At 41.1% G+C, this 21,281-nt stretch overlaps 7 protein-coding genes across 14 annotated transcripts in view; 5 read left to right on the top strand and 2 right to left on the bottom strand.

The window, feature by feature from the left end:
* Positions 1-20,686, bottom strand: part of LOC108067452 (dual specificity calcium/calmodulin-dependent 3',5'-cyclic nucleotide phosphodiesterase 1) — a 54,534-nt gene extending 33,848 nt beyond the window's left edge. For all 5 annotated transcript variants that reach the window (XR_011419151.1, XM_017156468.3, XM_044395290.2 and 2 more), the window contains exon 1: positions 20,182-20,686. Coding sequence is in view for 4 of the 5 variants with exons in the window: in XM_017156468.3 (XP_017011957.2) it covers positions 20,182-20,671 (490 nt within the window). In the remaining variant the exon portion in view is untranslated. The remainder of the gene's footprint in view (positions 1-20,181) is intronic.
* On the bottom strand, positions 361-873 carry LOC108067457 (serine protease inhibitor Kazal-type 2). The gene has a single exon (XM_017156480.3). It carries the CDS (start codon positions 743-745, stop codon positions 506-508), a length of 240 nt encoding a protein of 79 aa, XP_017011969.2. The 5' UTR covers positions 746-873; the 3' UTR covers positions 361-505.
* Positions 1,321-1,493, top strand: LOC123003264 (uncharacterized). The gene has a single exon (XM_044395293.2). It carries the CDS (start codon positions 1,359-1,361, stop codon positions 1,491-1,493), a length of 135 nt encoding a protein of 44 aa, XP_044251228.1. The 5' UTR covers positions 1,321-1,358.
* LOC108067459 (serine protease inhibitor Kazal-type 1-like) lies at positions 1,733-2,227 on the top strand. The gene has a single exon (XM_017156482.3). The coding sequence runs from the start codon at positions 1,749-1,751 to the stop codon at positions 1,980-1,982; it is 234 nt and encodes a 77-aa protein (XP_017011971.2). The 5' UTR covers positions 1,733-1,748; the 3' UTR covers positions 1,983-2,227.
* On the top strand, positions 1,988-2,499 carry LOC108067458 (agrin-like). Its single transcript, XM_070217177.1, has 2 exons — positions 1,988-2,112; positions 2,164-2,499. Exon 2 carries the CDS (start codon positions 2,229-2,231, stop codon positions 2,460-2,462), a length of 234 nt encoding a protein of 77 aa, XP_070073278.1. The 5' UTR covers positions 1,988-2,112; positions 2,164-2,228; the 3' UTR covers positions 2,463-2,499.
* On the top strand, positions 6,682-8,792 carry Mal-B1 (Maltase B1). The gene is made up of 3 exons (XM_017156472.3): positions 6,682-7,906; positions 7,967-8,313; positions 8,511-8,792. Exons 1-3 carry the CDS (start codon positions 6,716-6,718, stop codon positions 8,725-8,727), a joined length of 1,755 nt encoding a protein of 584 aa, XP_017011961.2. The 5' UTR covers positions 6,682-6,715; the 3' UTR covers positions 8,728-8,792.
* LOC108067455 (maltase 2) lies at positions 9,576-13,969 on the top strand. Of its 4 annotated transcripts, XM_070219484.1 has the most exons (7): positions 9,576-9,661; positions 10,034-11,195; positions 11,253-11,403; positions 11,619-11,814; positions 11,877-12,017; positions 13,642-13,728; positions 13,808-13,966. In XM_070219484.1, the coding sequence occupies exons 2-7, from the start codon at positions 10,056-10,058 to the stop codon at positions 13,932-13,934; spliced, it is 1,842 nt and encodes a 613-aa protein (XP_070075585.1). In that variant the 5' UTR covers positions 9,576-9,661; positions 10,034-10,055; the 3' UTR covers positions 13,935-13,966. The 4 variants fall into 4 exon arrangements, with proteins under 4 accessions (XP_070075585.1, XP_070075583.1, XP_044251227.2 ...); XM_070219482.1 differs by lacking the exon at positions 9,576-9,661 and having other exon boundaries at positions 9,933-11,195; positions 13,808-13,969; XM_044395292.2 differs by lacking the exons at positions 9,576-9,661; positions 13,642-13,728; positions 13,808-13,966 and adding an exon at positions 13,419-13,437 and having other exon boundaries at positions 9,936-11,195.
* Positions 20,687-21,281: the final 595 nt, after the last annotated feature.

Below are 21,281 nucleotides of genomic sequence, written 5' to 3' on the forward strand. Positions count from 1 at the left end.
TACCGGCTTAGAATCTTTTCTTTCCTTTCTTTTTTTGAACAAATATTTATTTCTTACAAGTTTGTTTTCTATGTAAGAGCACTGACTTGAATATTATTATTCTACAAAGAACTTCTGTGTTTTAACTTTATTCAATATAAACAATTCATATGCAATATAAAAGTTAAGTTTAATAAACATGACTCATAAAAGATTATTGCTCAATTCGTGCAGTGCTATCTTCGATAGCCAAGCACTTGAGGATCGGAACAAATGAATTCGCAAATCACTGTGGCGCTCGGTGAATGGGTACGAGTTTTTCCCAGTGTCGAGTTATATATGATGATTCGTATTGCCGATAAGGCATTGAAACGCTATCAATTGCAATGCCAAATGCTCTGGTTGATAAGCTGATTTATTTCTATATTTTTCACGTTGATGATTAATACAAGGCACTTATTTTATTTGATTTCATTTTATTGTTTCTGGATATTTCTTTGGTATGTTGTTAGAGGGAATTTTTGGTTTAGCAGCTGCCGCTTCTCAAGAGTCCCATGCTGCGTCCTTGGCGTTCCGCCTTGCGACGCTGACAGTCGAATTCGCATCGATTTGGATAGGTCACCAAGTTGCTGGCACAAACGGGGTCGTAGTTCCTGGGGCAGGGACAGAATTCTTTCTTATCCTGCTCAACGTCATCGCTGCGAATTGGCGATATGGCGAGGGCCAAGAAAAGGCACAGGGCCAGAAGAATGCTCAGGAATTTCATGGTTGCGAGGTTAATCCACTTGCTAGACTGATTTGATACTGCTCGACTTCTTTTTTATTCAATGGAGCTTTGGTTGGCTTCGATTTGGTCTCTTATCTTATCAGTTCTTTTGGGGCTTTGGAGTTGTGAGTATTTTTTTAGAACATTATGACTGGGTTGCAGTTGAAATATGTGCTAATTTAGTTTGTGGAATTTACTTTGCTAAGTAAATGCAGTTCAAATTATTTGAATAATTTATGGGCTTCAGCACTTCCAATTAATTTACTTATTCACCTTATCGCGGAACCAAACACGCAATTGTTTATAGTTAAAAAAAGCTTGCACTAAAAGCTATATATTACTCACTCTATTAGAGAGCTTTTCCCTCATTTCTCACCGCCTTTTTATCAACGATCAGGTCGAGGGAATTTCCTCCTCGACAACAATTTACATACACTTTGCTCCGCTCTTTTATGAGCCCCAGTAATTAATGAAACGCCAGTTATTTTGTCAGGCAATTTACACGACGCTCTAGCTATTCAATTTCAATTGCCATTCAATTTCAATTAGTTTAGCGGCTTATACTCAGGGGAAATTTGACTAAGTTCTTTCCAGTTGTGGAGTAACTACCGCCATGCGAGGTTTATTTCTGGGTCTTATGCTCTTGGCTTTTGCCATAGTGACGGCCCGGGCTCTCAACTGCCAGCCGTGTAAATTACTGGAGGCCCGTAAGACACATGCGAACGAAACCCACACGAAGCCAAAGTGAGAAAAAGTGGGAGGGAGGCGGAGGCAGAGGCAGTCGGAAGGTCGGGAGAGCAGTGCAAAATAATCAGCAGCTTGTTTGGCTAATTAGCAAAACTTACGCACACGAACGGAGGCAGCCACTTATACATAACTCATACCCAGAATAAACAACCAATTCCGAATCTCAGTCTTGGTTGAACACTCGCAGCGAAACGACGACGACGTCTTCGGTATAAAGTAAATTCCATTCAGTTAATAGAAGATCCACGCTGCAAATATGAAGTGCCTGGCTTTGTTCGTCCTTTTGGCCCTCTCGATCACCCTCTTTGCGGGCTCCGCGGAGGGCGGCCTCTGTACCTGCGACCTCAAGACGAAGGGTTCGGAGGTGTGCGGCTCAAACGGTGTAACCTACAAGAACCGCTGCGAGTTCGAGTGCACCCAGCGGGATTACAAGAAACTCGGAAGGACCCTAAACATCCAGAAAGAGGGAGCTTGCAATTTGTTAAAGTAATATCTTCGAGTATCTAGACTGCTGTGAGAGAATTTTGTAAATGGAATAACTCCCATCAAATGTTATACTCTCTTAGTCTACATTAATAAATTTAACAATAAACAAATTCTCTTATCAGTAATTCATATAGGTGAGATACCTCGAATAAATATAGCTGACTGTATATTTAAATTAAACTCAGTCTTAGTTGTACTCTCGGTGGAATAAGACTACGAGCTGTGAATAAAATTGGATATTTCAGCAGATATGAAGTATATGGCTTTAATGGCTCTTTTGGGCCTTTTGGTTGCACTATTTGTGGGCTACACTGAGGCTAGCTTTTGCCCCTGCAATCCGCGGAAGTCGGAGGTGTGTGGATCCAATGGCGTAACCTACAGAAATCGCTGTGAGTTCGAGTGCTCCCAGCGGGAGTACAAGAAGCTCGGTCGAATTCTAAACATCCGCAAACAGGGGCCTTGCTTCCAAGTAAAATGGAAATAAAAAATAAAGTTGAACTAATTAAGTCAGCAACATCTGGTACGACAATTTTTTTCCTTAGCAGCACGGCAGTAAGTTCTGATATGATTCCTAAAATTTATAAAATGTTTTTGAATGCCTACTACTTTTTTTGACAAATTTAACAAACTAATTCAATTATTGCTTTTTAAGTCGCAGTTCTAAAATAGCTTTCGCTTCTGATTAAAAATCTGTTTCTCGACGAGGCGCATCCGAATGTATTATATGCAAATAAAGCCATTCAATGTTAATTAAAAGCTGCGTCAAGTGCGTCATCACCTGAGTAAATCAATCGGTGGATCGTTACGGGCGGAGCTCGTTTTCATTGACACTTTGGGTGGGAGTGTAACTCGAAGGCGGTTTTGGCACCGCATAAACAGTCGCCTCACGCACATCAATCAAATTTATGCATAATTAATCGTTCGCCAGCAGCGATTCGTCTCCCTCGGGGATTGCTGATGGTTGGGATGTGATTTATTAACCCAGCGCAGCGGCTTGACTAATTGAATCTCAATACGTGCGACGCAAACAACGAAATTGGGTGCAAACAAACCAACAAACCACCCAATCCAAACCACCCGGCTAATACAATGGGCCAAGTAATAACAAGGCCTAGAGCAAGTCTAATAAAGGTAATGGGCCGCATTTATGGGATGAGGTTGGACTACCGGGTACCGTTGACTTTATGACAGGAAGCTGACAGCTGCAGCCCGGAATTTGGCTCGCCAGAATGTTATTAAAAAGATAATAACGAACGGGTTGAATCACGGCCGTAAATCGGTTTTATCTCCCGAGACTTGTTCAAATTAGGGATTATAACATTCATGAGATAAACAAGATGTGTCATGAAAACTAAGTTGCTTTCAGAGATGATTTCAAGCAAAGAAGTTTTATTAGGTAAATTAATAAATTTAAATTAAAACAAGAGATTACGCTGTAATTGAGTATCCGACTATCAGATACCCCTTACTGAGCTAAAATAAGTGCGAATGGAGATATGGGGATATAAATGCAGTACAGCAACTGCTTGCACTGCTTAAATTCCATTATTTGCTTATTTAATAAATGCTCCGATTTGAAAAATGTATTCTATAATTCGATTGATATAAATAAACAATATAACATAAACCCCTTTACTCTAAAAGTAACGGGTATAAATATGACGTGTGATTTTAAATACACTATATTTATTCGATTTTTTAAAATCTTTATTATATTTGTTTGTTTTCCAGCATAGAATCCATCTTATCGATAATGAGAATATTTTGATTATAATGTTTTCAAAGTGGAGGAAATTGGCTCCGATCTTTGGAAAATATAATGGTTGTTGTAGAGCAAACGAACTCAAACTATTGAGCTCAAATTAAGACCTTTTGGGCCAATACCAATTTGTAATGAGTGTGAGCTTACACCGAAAATGTTTTATCAGTCAGTGACTTGACTGTGAGCTTATCTAACAGAGCCTAAGCAGATAATATGATAATATTCTGTCAAAAGAGGATTTCCCCGCCCACAGTCATAACAATAACAGCCAGATAGTAAAGGTCGGATGGGATACAAACGAAAACAAGAGAGAACGCTATAGTCGGGTTGGTGTCCCGACTATCTAATACCCGTCACTCAGCTAAAGGGAGTGCAAACGCTGTACGGGTTGGTGTCCCGTCTAATAATCGTAACTCAGCTAAAGGGAGTGCGAGGGAGATAGATATATATTGACAATTTTGAATGCGTATAACTTTTTAATGGATGGTCCGATTTGAAAAATGTCTTCTACATTTTGATAGATATAAATATACTCAACAAAATTGCATTTATACTTCTCGGAAATCTTTAAAGATGTGGGTGCAGGACCCATTTTAAAATCGTTAGTGGGCGATTGTGGGCGTTAGAGGGGGCGTGGCGCTCGGCTAAAATAAACTTGCGCTGCGTAGGAAGCCAAAGAATATGTGTGGAAAATCTCAACCTTCTAGCTTTTGTAGTTTCTGAGATCTCAGCGTTCATACAGACGGACAGACGGACAGACGGAGAGACAGACAGACGGACAGACGGACATGGCTAGATCGACTCGGCTAGTGACCCTGATCAAGAATATATATACTTTATGGGGTCGGAAACGCTTCTTTCTAGCTGTTACATACTTTTGCACGAATCTAATATACCCTTTTACTCTACGAGTAACGGGTATAAACAGCCAAATACACATGGATAGATATGATATCCATACGGAAATTTACATGTGGAACCTACTTATGACAACGGGCAATCTCTACAACTGACAACAAATCGACAAACCCGTACCGCTTCTATCGCTGTTGTTGTAATTTCGTTTGATTTGTGATAACAAGTATTTGATAAGCGTAAACGTATTGACATCATGAAATAGCAGCCCAAAAAAAGAAAAGCAAAGAGAGAGCCCGCCCAATTCAAATTTGTTGATGCTTAAGGGTTGTCAAAGAACGACACACACACACACACTGAGATATAAAAAATGGATAAGGCGGAAAAGAGGAAAATGCGACTGAGGAAAAGCGAAGCATATGTTTAGGCGCGTGTGTTAAATTCGTAAATATCTGGGGCCACTGGATTAGTGGGAGCTGATTTTTAATATGCCAAGCTCGAGAAGCACCCGAAATTCTCTGATATGATTAAATATTTACATAATAAAAAATGTAGGCTGTATATTTATTTATTCGAGCCCGTCGAGGCCCAAAAAATTAAATTGAAAAGTGCTCGGAAAAAAGAATTTCCCCCTCTACGAAAATTCTCTAACACAAAAGGTCTGAAAGTCGTCCTTTTCCCGCGTAAAGGCAATTCAATCAGCGTCGCGACATGAAAGGTAAACCCCGTTGTCCTGCGAGGAGCCCACAGACAGGTGAGACAGCTGAGTGAGAGCTGGCACAGTTTGGGGAGACAGGCGGCGGATGCGGATTAGCCGGTGCTTCTCCTAAAACATTTCGCTTTAACTTTTCACTCTGCCCGCCCCCTTTTCCCTGGGGGTGCGGCCTCAAAATTACAGCGAATTTTCTTCGCTTTGATTTCGTCGGCAAAGGAATCTCAATGTGAACAGCCACGCCCCCTTGTCAAACCCTTTTCATGTCGCGGTGAAAAGCGGGAAAATTATGCCGACTCTGCTTGGTTACACGTGAAGATTTCTGCACATATTTGTGCGAAAATTTCCAATACACTTCTAGATTCAAAGCAGGTAAAAAGGTAAACGGTGTGGCACTGGTGGCCCATTGTTTCTCCCGGTTAGACTGAAGTAAAATGTTTAATTAAACTGTCAGCTTCAGCCCAGTGTAAACCTATAAGGGATTGGGTAAAATTCCATTTGGCCGCCCTGGTCACGCAACGGAAGTTCGCGGTTGGAAAGCTGAATAGCCGTGTAATTAACAGGTGTCGAGAGGTAAGCTTTTTGAACTCTGATTTATAGTTATTAAAAACAAGCTAGTTTTGAAATAAGGGTTTAAAGTATAGACATAACACGTTTTTATTGTCAATTTTGAACTAGATTTAAAAGTTTATATTGATTAAAAATAAAATTATTTAGAAATTTCGAAATGTATAGTCTTGTAAGCAAAGTATCGCAGGTTAATCGAAATCTTAATAAAAATAATTTAACTTTGTTTCAGCAATCAACCCATTTTAATTTTAAGACAAGAGATTTAGGTTCAACTATACAAATGTTTTGTAATTTTTTTTAATTTTCCTGATTACTTATTAGTATAATTTTAATTAACTAACTTAATTAATGAATTTTGTTTAAAAACAAATTATAATTTGCATCTTCTTACAGGACATGAAAAAAACGTGATCACCCTCAAAACATACAATTTTCAAACTTATGTTTCTTTAGCTTTTGTTATTTAACAAGTTCCTCTACTGTTTAACTGTATTATAAATTAGCTGTTTGAACAACAATTAACTATTGAACTTATAACTTAGTATCGACTCACTTCCGTCCTTTCTTCCCGTCCGCATTTCATTGTTTTCTTTGATAAAATTTAAAAATTTCCCTGTGTTTGGTCAACTGGGCGATGTAAACGCCTTGTCGAACAAAAAAGTTTAAGTGTTTAATTCCATTTAAACACATTTCAAAGTGACACGACAATTGGTCAAATATTTGTGCCATCAAATCGCCAAGTCAAATAAACAAAACCGGAATTGAAAAGCCGGCAAACGGTATAAAAAGCCGGCAAAATTGGGGTGATAATAGAAAACTAGTTTGTTCGTTGACCGCGATGGGTGTATTGAAAATAGCTTTCGTTTTGAGTGTGGGTCTAGTTGCCGTTTTGGCCAACAAGCACCAGGCGAAGGAGCAGGATGCCAAGTACAATTGGTGGCAGCACGAGGTGTTCTACCAGATCTATCCGAGATCCTTTCAGGACAGTAACGGTGATGGAATTGGCGATCTTCAGGGTATCACATCCAGATTGCAGTATTTCAAGGATACGGGCATCACTGCCGTATGGCTGAGTCCCATCTACGAGTCGCCCATGGTGGACTTTGGATACGATATATCGAACTATACGAATATTCAGCCGGAATACGGCACCCTTGAGGACTTTGACGCCCTGATAGCCAGGGCCAATGAGCTGGGCGTGAAGGTCATTCTGGACTTTGTGCCCAATCACAGCTCTAACAAGCATCCCTGGTTCATCAAGTCGGTGGCTAGAGAGCCGGGTTTCGAGGATTTCTATGTGTGGGAGGATGGAGTGCTCCTGGAGAATGGAACTCGTGTGCCGCCCAACAACTGGCTGTCCGTCTTCTCCGGATCCGCCTGGATGTGGAACGAGGAAAGGCAGCAGTTTTACCTAAGGCAATTCACCTACGGACAACCTGATCTTAACTACCGAAATCCTGCTGTAATTCAAGCCATGGACGATGTGATGCTCTTCTGGTTAAACAAGGGAATTGCCGGTTTTCGCATCGATGCCATTATTTACATTTACGAGGATGCCCAACTGAGGGACGAGCCTCTTAGTGGAACAACCGATGATGCGACCAATGAGGCTTATTTGGAACACATCTATACCAGAAATCAACCCGAGGACTACGGTCTTCTCCAGCATTGGCGGGAGCTCCTGGATAATTACACAGCCAGCCATGAGGGACCGCTGAGGATAATGATGACCGAGGGCTATGCCTCAGTGTCCCAACTGATGGAGTACTACGAGGACGCGAATGGAGTCCAGGGTCCCGAGTTTCCCTTCAACTTTGACTTCATCACCGAACTGAATGCCAATTCGACAGCTGCGGACTTTGTCTTCTACATCTCCAGGTGGCTCATCTATATGCCACATGGTCATGTGGCCAACTGGGTGATGGGCAATCACGATAATCCCCGAGTGGCCTCGCGATTCGGTGAGCAGGCTGTGGATGCTATGAACATGCTGCTGATGACACTGCCAGGAATTGCTATAACCTACAATGTCAGTATGGGAAGATTACCATTTATAGTGTTTAATAATAATAGTTTTCTTTTACTTCAGGGTGAAGAATTGGGTATGACGGACTACAGAGACATCAGTTGGGCCGATACTGTGGATCAGCCAGCCTGCAATGCTGGAATCGATAACTACAAGTGGGTCTCTCGAGATCCCGAGCGTACGCCCATGCAATGGAATAGTGATCTCAATGCGGGATTCTCCACAGCGAATTCAACTTGGCTTCCCGTGAATCCCAACTATAGGGAGCTCAATCTTCGCAATCAGCAGCAGGCAAGGCGAAGTCACTACAAGATCTATCAGACGCTTCTGAAGCTCAGACAGTTGCCCGTTCTGAAGAACGGATCCTTTGTCCCGGAAGTGGTGAATCGCAGGGTTTTCGCTTTCAAGCGGTGAGTACAGAAAATATATATAGCTGTTTACTAGTTGTTTACAATTTTTCAAACGATTACAATCCTCAGTAATTTTGTTTGATTAATTGTCCCATTTATTTTTCCTCACAATCTGTAATTATTGGTTGTGCAATTTTTTAATTTAGTAGATTTCTGTTTTAGTTCATATTTTCTATATTTTTCTCTCACTTTTTCAGAGAGCTCAAGGGCGAGTACACTCTGCTGACCATCGTGAACGTTAAGAATCGCACAGAAGTAGTGGATATCGGGGACTTTATAGATCAACCCAATCGCTTGGCGGCCCTTGTGGTGGGAGTGGACTCGCAACACCGGGTGGGTGATCGACTCAAGGCCGAGGCCATCGAATTGGCCCCCTACGAGGGATTAGTTATTCAGCTGAACAAGCGAAAGTAACCTTACACTACACACTACTTGGTATTCAACATTAAAGTACGAGAAAACTTTCCATTAGCCACACAGCCGAGCTTTTCTATTTTCGCATTTAAATGTATCTCACAGGGGCCATCTGATTCGAGTTTCCATTTCATTTGACAGCAAAACACATTTCCATTTACATTAGCGCTTCGCAAACATTGTAATTGAATTGAGAGCACTCGGTGTCGGACCTTCTACTTCACCACTCCACTTGCTGCCCAACTTGAATTGAAAGTCGTAATTCATAATTGTCGTCGGGTTTTTGGCCCTTTTTTGGGCTTAGGGCAGCTGATAAATGGTTTGCCGAATTTAATTAAATTTCCCTTAGCAGAATGACATAAATAAATGCGGTTGCCCTATGGGTCTGAAATTGTTTTGATTTTCATTTCAATTGTATTTATTATCAGCTGTTATGAGCGAGATGAACAAGGTGATTAGCAGGTATATTTATAACAGTAAAGTACAGGTATACAAAAATTTTATTTTATACAATTTCATGATTAATAGAGATTTGTTGGGAAGCTATTGTAATAATAATTGATAAAACTAAAACTTCAAATTTAATTTTCTAATATTAAATATAACAAAATACTATTCGACAGGTCATAACTTTTATTATTGCTTCGTGTTCAAATTTTTTTTTATATTTAAAAAGCTTTAAAGAAGGATTTTTATGTTTTTTAATATTTCTTTTTTATATTATTTTTTTATTTTTAATATTTATTATTATGTTGAACCACGAGAACGCTCCCTACACCATGATCTGCTTCAATTGTTTGTGGACCGAAAGCTTTCAATCAGCTGTTGGCAATCACTTCCACAAAAGCTTTTAGTTGATCGCCGGCAGCTGCTAAAAACGCCTCGAGAAGTGGGAAACAAAAGTGTGTTTTTAGTTTACTCTGATTTGTTTGAGGTGAGCAAAGTGATTTTCGCTTAGATCGGCCGGCGACAATTTCTAAAAAAAGCCCCAAGTTTTTGCACCCATCACCCGCTATAATATACATTGGCTTGTCAAGTGCAGCGTGCCGTAAAATTGGGAGAAACAATTTTGTTTACTCATTTAATTCGCGCCGCAATTTGTTTTGATTTGAGCTGATAAAAATCTCCCACTAAATTATACCCTTAATGCGACCGCTGATGATTAGACACAGACTAATGCAAAAATTATTTTAATTATACGGCAGAATCGCTTTAAAAGTGGCTGCCAAACTGCCAGCTCTCGAACACAACGAGCCGTAAACTTGGCCGAAATGCTCGCTCCACTCATCCAAATCCTTCTTTTTAGTCAGCTGTATTCCGGCTCCACGATGGCCGGTCTGGTGAAGAGCGATTCGGAGGACTTTATCGACTGGTGGCAGCACACGGTCTTCTATCAGATCTACCCGAGGTCCTTTAAGGATAGCAATGGCGACGGCATCGGCGATTTGCGGGGAATCACCTCAAAGTTGCCATATTTGGCGGACACTGGCATTACGGCCACTTGGCTGAGTCCCATTTTTCAGTCACCCATGGTCGACTTTGGCTACGATATATCGGACTACAAGAAGATCCAGCCGGAGTATGGAACAATGCAGGATTTCGAGGAGCTCATCGACAAGGCCTACGAGCTGGGAATCAAGGTTATTCTGGACTTTGTGCCGAATCACAGCTCGGATCAGCATGATTGGTTCAAGAAGTCCGCGGCCAAGGAGCCGGGCTACGAGGATTTCTATGTGTGGGAAGATGGCATCCTGCAGGAGAACGGCACTCGAGTTCCGCCCAACAACTGGCCGTCGGTCTTCTACGGATCCGCCTGGGAGTGGCACGAAGGCCGCCAGCAGTACTACCTGCATCAGTTCACCAAGGAGCAGCCGGACTTGAATTTTCGTAATCCCAAAGTTGTTCAGGCCATGGATGATGTGATACTCTTCTGGCTGTCTAAAGGCGTCGCTGGCTTTCGTATTGATGCTGTGAATCATCTATTCGAGGATCCAGCTCTTAAGGATGAGCCCCCGAGTGGCAAGACCACGGACCCACTCTCCTATGAGTACACCAAGCACATTTATTCCCGGGATCTGCCCGAGGTCTTGGAAATGATTCAACATTGGCGGCAACTGCTGGATGACTTTAGTGCCAAGCACCCCGAAAGACCCACACGCATCATGATGACGGAGGCGTATGCCGGACTCACCCAGCTGGCGGACTACTACGAGGACGCCAACGGGGTGCGGGGCTCCCATCTGCCCTTCAACTTCCACTTTATCACGGACGTCAAAGGCGGCTCGGATGCGCGTGACTTTGTCTACAACGTGGAGAAGTGGCTGATCTACATGCCGCGCGGGCACGCGGCCAACTGGGTCATGGGCAACCACGACAACCCCCGGGTCGCCTCCCGATTCGGTACCGCCAGCGTGGACGCCATGAACATGCTGCTGCTCACCCTGCCCGGCGTGGCCGTCACTTACAATGTGAGTTCCTGGCCCTGAAGTTGCGGGCTTTCGGTTTTATCCCTCTGGTTTTTCTAGGGCGAGGAGCTGGGCATGCAGGACTACCGCGAAATAAGCTGGCAGGATACGGTGGATCCGCCGGCCAGGAATGTGGGAGAGGAGCTCTACAACGAGGTCTCTCGGGACCCAGTGCGCACACCCTTCCAGTGGAGTAATGAGAAAAATGCGGGTAAGTTACCATTATAATAATAGAATTTAAATATATTGGTGGGGCGTAAACAAATTATGATATATTATGATTGAATTTAGCAAAATCACTTAGAATTCCACAATGGTAGAAGTATTATATTAAAAAGATAACTTATATTTCATATACATTTATGAAAATATTTTTAAAAATTATTTATTATTTTTCCTATGATGATTTCCTTTTATTTCCCACAGGCTTTTCTAGTGCCCCCAAAACTTGGCTGCCCGTCCATCCCAACTATCTCGAACTCAACTTGGAGGCCCAGAAGGCAGCCAACAAAAGCCATTACCAGGTCTACAAGGACCTACTTGAACTGCGTAGATCAGCCATAATGCGTTTGGGTCGCTTTAACATCGAGCCCATTTCGCGTTGGGTCTTCGCCTTCAAGCGGTGGGTGTCCGAAATATGTATGTCCCATAGACACATTGATTAGTTTGAAAGTAATTTTGCAGCTCCTACCCCAATTTTGAGTCGATAATTACCATCATTAATGTGAGCGACAAGGAACAGTTGGTGAATCTCACAGAGTTTCTCAACCGACCCAAGAAACTGGTTGTTGAAGTTTCCGGAGTGGATTCTAAGTACCAACCTGGGTAAGTTTGCCTCTTCGATTTCTAGTCATTCATTTCCCGCTTTAAAATTACACCGAAAAGAAATCAAAACTTAAGCCCATGTTTCACTTAACACTATTCAAAGATAGTATTTTTTTTTGTAGGAGAGTTTTAAATCTTATTTAAAATAGGTTCTAATATTTAATTAAAATTTTACCTATTTTTATAATTTGTAAAAATGACAAACATTAAGAAAGAAAACTATTTTATAAAATTTTAAAATCATTTCCTGATTAGCCCAAGAATTAATTTTTAGCAAAGTTATTTTCTGATAAAATGAAATTATATCAGACCCGTATTTATAAATTAATATAAAATCAGATACAGCTCTTATAATTTTGAAGACATTTTCTTATTGATTTTAAAATATAAAATTTAGGTGTTAATAGTCATGGCAGGTTTCCTTTAAATCTCACTGAACCCTACATCATTTTCTTTCTGTATTCCCGCTGCAGTCAATCCCTCGCCGCAAGTGCATTGTACCTGGCCGCCCGTGAGGGTCTCGTCTGTCGGCTCGTCTAGCCGGAAACGGGATTAGAGGAATTACCAGCTGATGGCGGCAAACTTTGCTCTTTAATTGCATTTCCAGTTCAAAATGTCACGCGATTGAATACAAAATGGGGGAAAATTAATGACCATAGAGAGCTGGTGTGTGTGTGTGTTTTTCGTTCGACTCGGATAGATTGAATTTAACGCTGTCCAGTGCTAATGAAGGCAAAGGGGGGAGGGGGTTCGGATCCTGTCCGGAAAAAAGTGGCCACATCGTCGCCTGTTCCTGGCAACTTGCCCAGAACTTGGCCGCTGCTGATGTTTGTATTTCATTCTCTCTTGGCCTCTGTAATTTTTCATGTATGGACGGAGAACACACCCACAAACCAAAAAAAAAGATTTATGGAACTGGTACAGACTCCCCCTAAACGTTTCGGAAATGTCGCCAAGCCGGGAATGTAATATAATATCACATGGAAAAGTTTGAAAATGTCCTTTAATAACTGAATTAAATGTTTGTGAATTTCCAACTATCGCAAACTTGTTGGAAACTTTTGATTGCTCGATGCTTACACAAACATTTTCCCAACAAATATCAGTTGTTTGGATAAGAAGTTAATAGTTTGTAATTGTCGGAAAAGTGATGGATATTTTGTGGAAATCCCTTGGAATTTCATACTTGACCAAGTTTTAGTTCTTACAGAATATAAAAAAATAAGTCTGCAAATTAATGTTTTTTTTTGTAAAAAAAAGTCATGGATAAACACATTTATTTGTAGTTTATAAATTTATAAACGAAGCATAAACACATTCAGTTTCAACAATTCCTTTAATCTTAAAGCTTAAATCAATGCAGTTTAAGCTGCAAGATTTAAATGACAAGTCTACTTTCAGTTGAACAAAAGTAAATTAAAAATGCCTCGAGGCTTAACCGATTCGCACACAAGTTTAAACATTTCATTGCCAATACGCCACGTTGAACAGAGGCTCTCATCGGATTAAGAGATATATATTTTGCTGTCTATATGCCCCGCTGAGCTTCATCTCGTACTCGTTTTCTCCGTGCCTGCACCGGAATCGGTAGACGTATTAAATATAAACTATTTGAATAATTCAGCGACAGCATTCTGGCCGAGGCCTTTGGACTTCATCTGCCCCCAGGAGGCGGAATTGTTTTAAGCGAGCGCAGCTCAACGATAATGAGGTAAGTTCCGGCCGAAAATGCCCGATTTTAGACAACTTTTTAGTCCAGTTATCGTAATTATTGGTCCTCTTGCTCTTAGCGAACAACGTCGCAACTTGGTTAAGCAGCTCATCAAGTCGGCCAATGTGGTTTTGGTCGGACTGCTGGTCTACAACTTGTGGCGTCACAAATGGACCAAAGTGAATTTCAATCAGCATCGGTTTTGATTGATTTTCGCTACTCCCCGGGCGCTGGTTTTGTATATGTGTGTGCTGGCTGATTGATTGATTGATTGATTAATTAATTAATAAAACGAACATCAGCTTAAATGTCATTAACAGTTGGCCAGGACTAACGACTCCTGAATGTGGCCGATGGGATTTGCAAATTTAATTTCCTCAACCAGTAGATCTGTCAAATGGCGAGAAATATCCTGGGGCGGGGGTGATAGATGGATTTTCTTTTGGGAAGGGGCTACGCAACAATGGGGAATTGATTTTGTAGTGATTGCAGTGCTTCCGATTAAGCTTACATATATTATAAATATTTATAAGTAGGTATAAATTATATTCAATGCGATAAACTGGAATAAAGTCAATATATTTTAAGTAGAAATACATTTTCATAATCATATTTATTTCCATAATTTTGCTGTAAATTTTTTTTTTTTGGAATACCTTGTTTAAATATGGAGTGACAATATTTTTTCATCAGACCCCACTCATTCTTTCTTTTTGTCTTGTTTATCCTGAAACCCCATTAAATGTCTGAGATTTCACTGGTTTCAATGTCTGCTCAACCACTTATCTTCCTGCTAAGCGTTTGACACTCTGCGCTGGCAAAAGGCAAATAAATGTAAGTGTTATCCTGCGACTGAAACTGCATCCCTCTATATCACTTTACAAATCCGAACTCGTTCCGGAAAAAGGAAGGGTTTTTTTTTTGTTTTCGGCTGCACTTGAGCGCCAGCAAACTGGATAAATTATCTTCGCGCGGCAGAATTTCAAGTGAGTGAGTTCAGCAGTGAATGGAAAAGTGTCAACAAACGTTCTTATTCAATTTGTTGCCGCTTTCAAATAGTTTCGCGATTTGCAAGGACCGCCGCATTTGGCAGCCGTCGCTGCAAGTTTAACGCATTGCTGCCTCCGAACAGAAGACATCCTCCGGAGCTGACTAGTTGGGCCAATGACAGAAGCCTTGGCAACAGAAACAACATGACCAGCAACCGGATATGCCAATGAAATTACAGCAAAGTGCCTGCAAATTAACCAGAGCGAAAGGCTGGCAAGGACAACAAGGACCTCTGTGAGTGAACTATTGACTGCGGAACTGGAGCTCAGATTAGCCAGTAAAGGAATGTTCTGACACTTATGATGTTAGCGTGCACACAAAAATCGTACCAGAATAAAATCGATATGCGCATGGTAAATTGCTGATACTTATACTCGCTATGCAATACAGATTTCTCTGTCTCTGAGATAAACTTAATTTAAATTAGCGAATAAAACTTATTCTTTGAATTCGAAATAGAGCGCTTAAAGTTACATGAGTGGGAAGTATCATTCTAAAATGTATATTTTAGAATATTTTTTGAAAAATAAGATCGCATAATCCCAAAATAAAACAAGTGACATCTAAAAAATGTTTGTCACTTCGAGTCCAAAACTTTAATCAAAAGGAGCAAGTTAAAACCTCCAAAAAGTTATCTAGCGACTGTAATTTGAAACATGCTGAGGAGTACTTAAAAAGTTTAAATTACATTTAAGTTTACTTAGTGAAACATTTGCGCTACACAAACTTCAGAGCGTCTAACTGGAAAGTGCCCCGAAAAATCTGAGCGAAATTGAGTTGCAAATTATGGCAAGAACACCTTGTCGAATTGCCAGGACAACGACGTCGCGCTGTCTGGCTTTTGTTCTCTGACATTTGAGCGGGAGGCGAACAGGGAGGGCAAACACACATTCACCCGACCCCCCCGACTGTATTTAAGCCTTTGTGCTAGTTAGCCAAATTGTAGCAAACATGTTGGAAAAGCTCTGACAGGCGGCTGGGCACCTTGATGCCAGAAGTGGCATCCTTGCGGGCATCCTTTCCGCCAGATTTTCGCCAACCTTTCGGCGCGTGTGCTTCTGCTCTTGGCAGCAGCCATTTTGGACCTTGCCTTATTTTATGGGATTTTTTTTCGTTTTTTTTTTGTTCTCGGCACTGTCGGCTACACATACATTTTGCAGACAGTCGTTGGCGCCGCTTTTAACTGTTTTTAATTAAAAAATTTCCAGAGTTCGGGCCATTGGTAATCATTTTTATACCCTTGTAGAGGGTATTATAATTTCAGTCAGATGTTTGCAACGCAGTGAAGGAGACGTTTCCGACCACATAAAGTATATATATTCTTGATCAGCACCAATAACCGAGTCTATCTAGCCATGTCCGTCTGTCCGTCTGTCCGTCTGTCCGTCTGTCCGTCTGTCCGTTTCTATGCGAACTAGTCTCTCAGTTTTAAAGCTATCGCGATGAAACTTTCCCGAAGGTCTTCTTTCTATTGCAGGTAGTACATATGTCGGAGCCAGCCGGATCGGACCACTATATCTTAAGGCTCCCAATCAAATATAAGAAAATTCATTGTAACTTTGTAGGAAGTAGGCGTTTTGATTCTTGACTACTTAAAAACAAAATTGAAATAAATCGAAACGCTGAATCTGGAATCCCTGGAACTGCACCGAGTGAGTATTCTTTTATCTACAAGGGTATATAAGCTTCGGCTGGCCGAAGGTAGCTTCCTTTCTTGTTATGTCTGCCTTTGTCTGTGTGTTGGCTGCTTTTCCGAAGGGTTTAACGAAAATTGATTTTAAGCCTTTTTCTTCTTTTATTATTATCGCTGTCGCTGACACTTGAAAGAAAAAGTTGGCCCGCAGAGACTAAGGCAAATTGATTGCCAATTGAGAGGCCATTGCCATAAAAGAAAACACAGGGGGGTACAAAAGGGACACAGCAAAAATGCATATATTATCCTTTAAAGTATGCTTTTGGCCAAGGCAAAAGGGAAAATTCAATGAAGCCCTCCCCCACATGACAATAAAACTTTATGTTCGCTTATGTATGTATGTGCTTTGGTCTGACGCTGCCTTTGTCGCATTCCTTAGCATTCGGAGAATTTTTGAGCGTTTTGTGTTCGAGCGGAATTTATGCAAATTTGATTAAATTTCCTGGTAGCTTTCGGCCAGAAAGGCTGAAGTACGGAGCTCTGGCAGGTCAAGGCATTTCAGCAATGCGCTTCTCCATTGCCACGCCTGAGAGTATGCCGCGGATTCTGGTAATTCATTGGAAGTTTCTAGGATCCGTCCTCAACTGGTGAGAACTTCCTCGAGCTAAGCGTTAATTTGGGTTAAACTATAAAGAGTAATTTCCTAAGAAAAAGTATAGGCTAGTCCTCTTGTAATAAGACCATAAAAGTTTAAACAAAAAAAAAATATATAGATATTAAAGTTTAGTTTGAAGATTATTAAGTTATTTTGTTCTCTTTCTAATAAAAGGTCTTCAAACATAAATAAAAATTTATTTTTGGGATTTTTCGTTATTCATAATTCTGCTAATAACTCAATGGGTTATCGAAACTTAAAGTTGCCTCATCGATCTTCATAATGACTCCCTTTGTTTCCTTTGTTCTTGCTAAATTTAATTACTTTAAACTCATTTCCGAAAATTAGCCATTGCCCAAACGAAAGCCCGTTGAACCACAAACTAAATGAGCCACTTAACCCTTTTCTTCACAAGGCCAAGGGTTTTGGGTAGAGAAAAATTATAAATACGAGCCCAAGGAGTGGGACCATCTGCTGTCTGCCGGCACATCAATTAGACTCCCGCCAATGGGTCCAACTTGTCGGTCGAACGCTTGATCGGCCAAGCGATGCCTTCGAGCGGACAGGAGCAGTACGAATCCCGTCCTCAGGACCATCCATCCATCCATCTCCACCATGTCAGACACGCCTCCTTCCCGGGGAGAGACGGGCCAAACAAATCGAGGGCCATAACCAGTAAAGGGGCGAAAGACAAAACAGCCGCGACCGGGCCAACAACAAGTGTAATATGTCAATTGAAGGACACACTTCCAGCCAAACACTCACCCAATCCGGCATATATACACACACTTTGGCAAACTCTTGACTATTTATTGCAGTGCTGTCTGCGCTGTCGCCGAAGGATATGCTACGGATATTTGCAAAATATTGCAGCGCCCATAAATTGAAACCCCAAAAGGACAGGCGGCCGCCGAGCGACTTGGCTAAAAAGGCACACAAAAAGACAAAAAAAAGGAAGGCTTTGGATTCGGAATCGGAATCGGAATCGGGGGGCGTGGCTTTTGGGACTGGGGTTGAGACTCGACGTGGCCCGGCTTTGTCTCAAAATCGCCGCACGATTTGTGGCCGCTACGTGACCGGGCAAACGAGCCACCCCAGGACATGCCAGGACATTCGAAAGCTCAAAAGGGCTGTGCGGCGCGGACCTGACCTTGGGCTAAAGGAATTGGCAATAGTACTCTGGGCCAATGTTTAATTTTTGTCTGCCGACTATTTCGGTGCGAAAGGAAAATGAAGGCAATGGCTAAAAGGCGAAAAAGATTTACAGAATGAAATGATTTTTTTTTAAAGAATACAATGAATTAAAGGTAATAATTCTAGTGGAGAGGAGGTCTTAGGAACCAAAATTAATTTATTTAAAATGCTGACTTTAAGAGGAATAACCGAATTTCAATTTCAAATATTTTAAATGCAGTATATATTATTAGAAATTAAGAACTGAAGAACTTACGTTTGTTAGCTTTCTAAGCAAAACTAATAACAAATTTTAGATTAAAACTGACATCAATCTATTGCAAAGAAAATACTTTTGCTATTTCCCAAGCTGCTCGAAAGAAAATCCGAAATTGCATGCGTATTTTGCGGAATATCTGATGCACTTCGGCATTGGGGCCAACTCGTTTCCTCTGAAATACAATTCATGAATTTTAATCTCATAAGGACATACGGGAAAACCCAGAAACACATCCCACCCCATTCTGAGCTTACGTTGTGGTCCCGGGCAGTTTATTAGCCAAAACACAACTGACCAACCGGGCAGCCATGTATGTAAACTAAGCCAAAAAGGGCGCTGCGGAGGAAACGGAAAAACATCGTACGTATGGCCAACAGAAGGAGGTTATCAAAGTTGGCCAGAACGGCTGCCACTCAAAACGAGAATCGAGGCCCGAACCTTGTTTACCTGGCAATAGACTTTTAAATTTCCCCACCGTATATACGCAACGGGCCACTGGGATTCTAAGCGGTGGCCAGGAAATCTGCGTGGCATATGGAGAGGGCATAAAAAGTTTCTCATAAATTTCTACCTCAACCCGGCTATGGCCAACAAGAATCCTAAATGAATTGTTGCTACCCGGATGGGTGCCATACGGGGCACGGGGAGATAACTTTTATAATAGCCCAACTCGTTGGAAATTCAATTTCATTTTCAATTTAATGCTGCAACGAGCCACGAAGAACGTACCTGCTCTGCAGAGAATTACCCTCAACCAGCTTCTTTTTGTGGAGCTCTTTTTGTTGCCATTTGAATTGACTTACCTGCAATGAAATGATAGAAAAATAAGTTACACACTCGCTGTTAGAGGTATTATTTTATGAGATTCAAGAAGAAAAATGAGTAGCACAAAATTAAAACTAGAGCTTGAGACCCTTCGTCTTTTGTTCTCCTTATTGTTCACGGAGCTCAGATGAGGTCGGGCCAAAGCCGGGAACAAAGGCCACCATCAAGGTGACTCTTTCTGCACATTGGTTGTGCTTTAATAGTAAAGACACGCTAAACATTTCTTAAACATATTTCAAAGCTTTAATAGATGGATTTTAAGTTGAAATTTTAAAAATAATAAATTAACGTTTTATTGGCGACAAATTTTATTATTGTATTTAATAGCAATTTTATTATATTTACTCCATTAGAGTTTTTTATAGAAATATTTAATTTTTCCAATTTTGTATTAAATATTTCTTAAGTATCATTATAGTTTATAACTTTTAAAATTAAAAAAAAATTTTTAATCTTATAAATTTTTGAAAATTTCATACACTTATTAACTTTTACCAACATAGGCTTAATACGATCTCCCTAAAGGAGTTTGAATCTTTCTAATAAAGGAGTTTGAATCTTTCGAATAAATATTTAATATTAAATCACATAATTAAGCACTGAATAACCAGTTCTATGACTCCTATCTTGTACGTAAGAGATCCTACTTGCTGTTGAGTAGTTTCCTTTACATTAAAGGACTTTCTCAAGTATCCTTGTCTGATTTTTACCCCACACCACAACCCGTTTACTCTTTCACTTCCTTCGTCCAACGCCTTCTTTGTTTGACCTTTCATTGTACTTCAGCACAAGTACTGGAGTTTTAAATTGCCTTAAGTCCGAGTGGCAGCCACTTACCTATGACATATGAGTACCCGTCCAGCGTCAGGACGCACTTGCGTGTGGTGGTGCCCACCAGATTGCCCAGGACGCTGACGCCGATGCTGCCGGCGGTGCCGCTGGAGCCGCCGGACGGGTACCTGGAGCCGCTGTTGAGCCGCTGACCCATTTTTCCCGGACTGGAGGACATGGCCACTGGGCTGCCGACCTCGCAACTATTCAGACTCTCGCGACGCGGCTGGGCCTCGAGACCCACAAATTCATCCCGACGTTCGCAGGTCGAAACCAAACCGTCGCTCGAATGATCGCGTTTCTGATCCCGATCCGCGTGGCGCAACCGGTTGCGCGTTATGCGCGATGCGGGAATGGCCATGGAGGACGCGGATGAGGTGGCGGTGGCCGGAGTGGCTGCCTCTCCAACCTCCACCTCCCCCTCCTCCTGGCCAATGTTCAATGTTTGCGGCTTGTCGCGGCGCGTGGGCGGCGTCTCGTCCAATGTATCGCCCATTTTCAACGATTCAGATCAGCACGCTCTCTGGGTAAATCGGTGGAATTACTATTATGACTCGAAATGCATTTTACGAAACCGTGGGAAACAATTTGCCTTGTCGACGTACGCCAGTTGGATTTTGTATTTGATTAAAATTTCATTTTCATATTTCACTATTAAAATTCACTTTAAATCACATTATCCTTTCGTTATGGAATTTTATGATGTCTTTCTGAGGTAAAATTAAATTTGAATCAGTTGCACAAATTAAAATTGAATGGTTAAATCAGACAAAACAATTCCTATGCAACGAAATTGCGCATACGCAGTGTGGGGAACAATCAAATAAAGCAATTAAATTGAAAGTACAAGCTACTCCAAAAAGAATATAAAATGTAAGTTTACTTAACCAAAAAAGTGTGTGTTTTAAATATTTTTTATTACTGTTTCATTCGTTTATTCAGTTTATTTTTAAATTCTTATCGGATAGTAATGAATATTTTTGATGACACTTTTTCATTTTTAGTTTGTTTGCTGTGTATTTTATGAGATTTTACTGTGCAAAAAATGTAAGGCTGAATGGTAGTCTATTTTTCCTTTTTTTAGTGTATACAGCCCTGACTCTAAT

This window comes from Drosophila takahashii, chromosome 2L (assembly GCF_030179915.1).
Source record: "Drosophila takahashii strain IR98-3 E-12201 chromosome 2L, DtakHiC1v2, whole genome shotgun sequence".
Taxonomy (NCBI): Eukaryota; Metazoa; Arthropoda; class Insecta; order Diptera; family Drosophilidae; genus Drosophila; species Drosophila takahashii.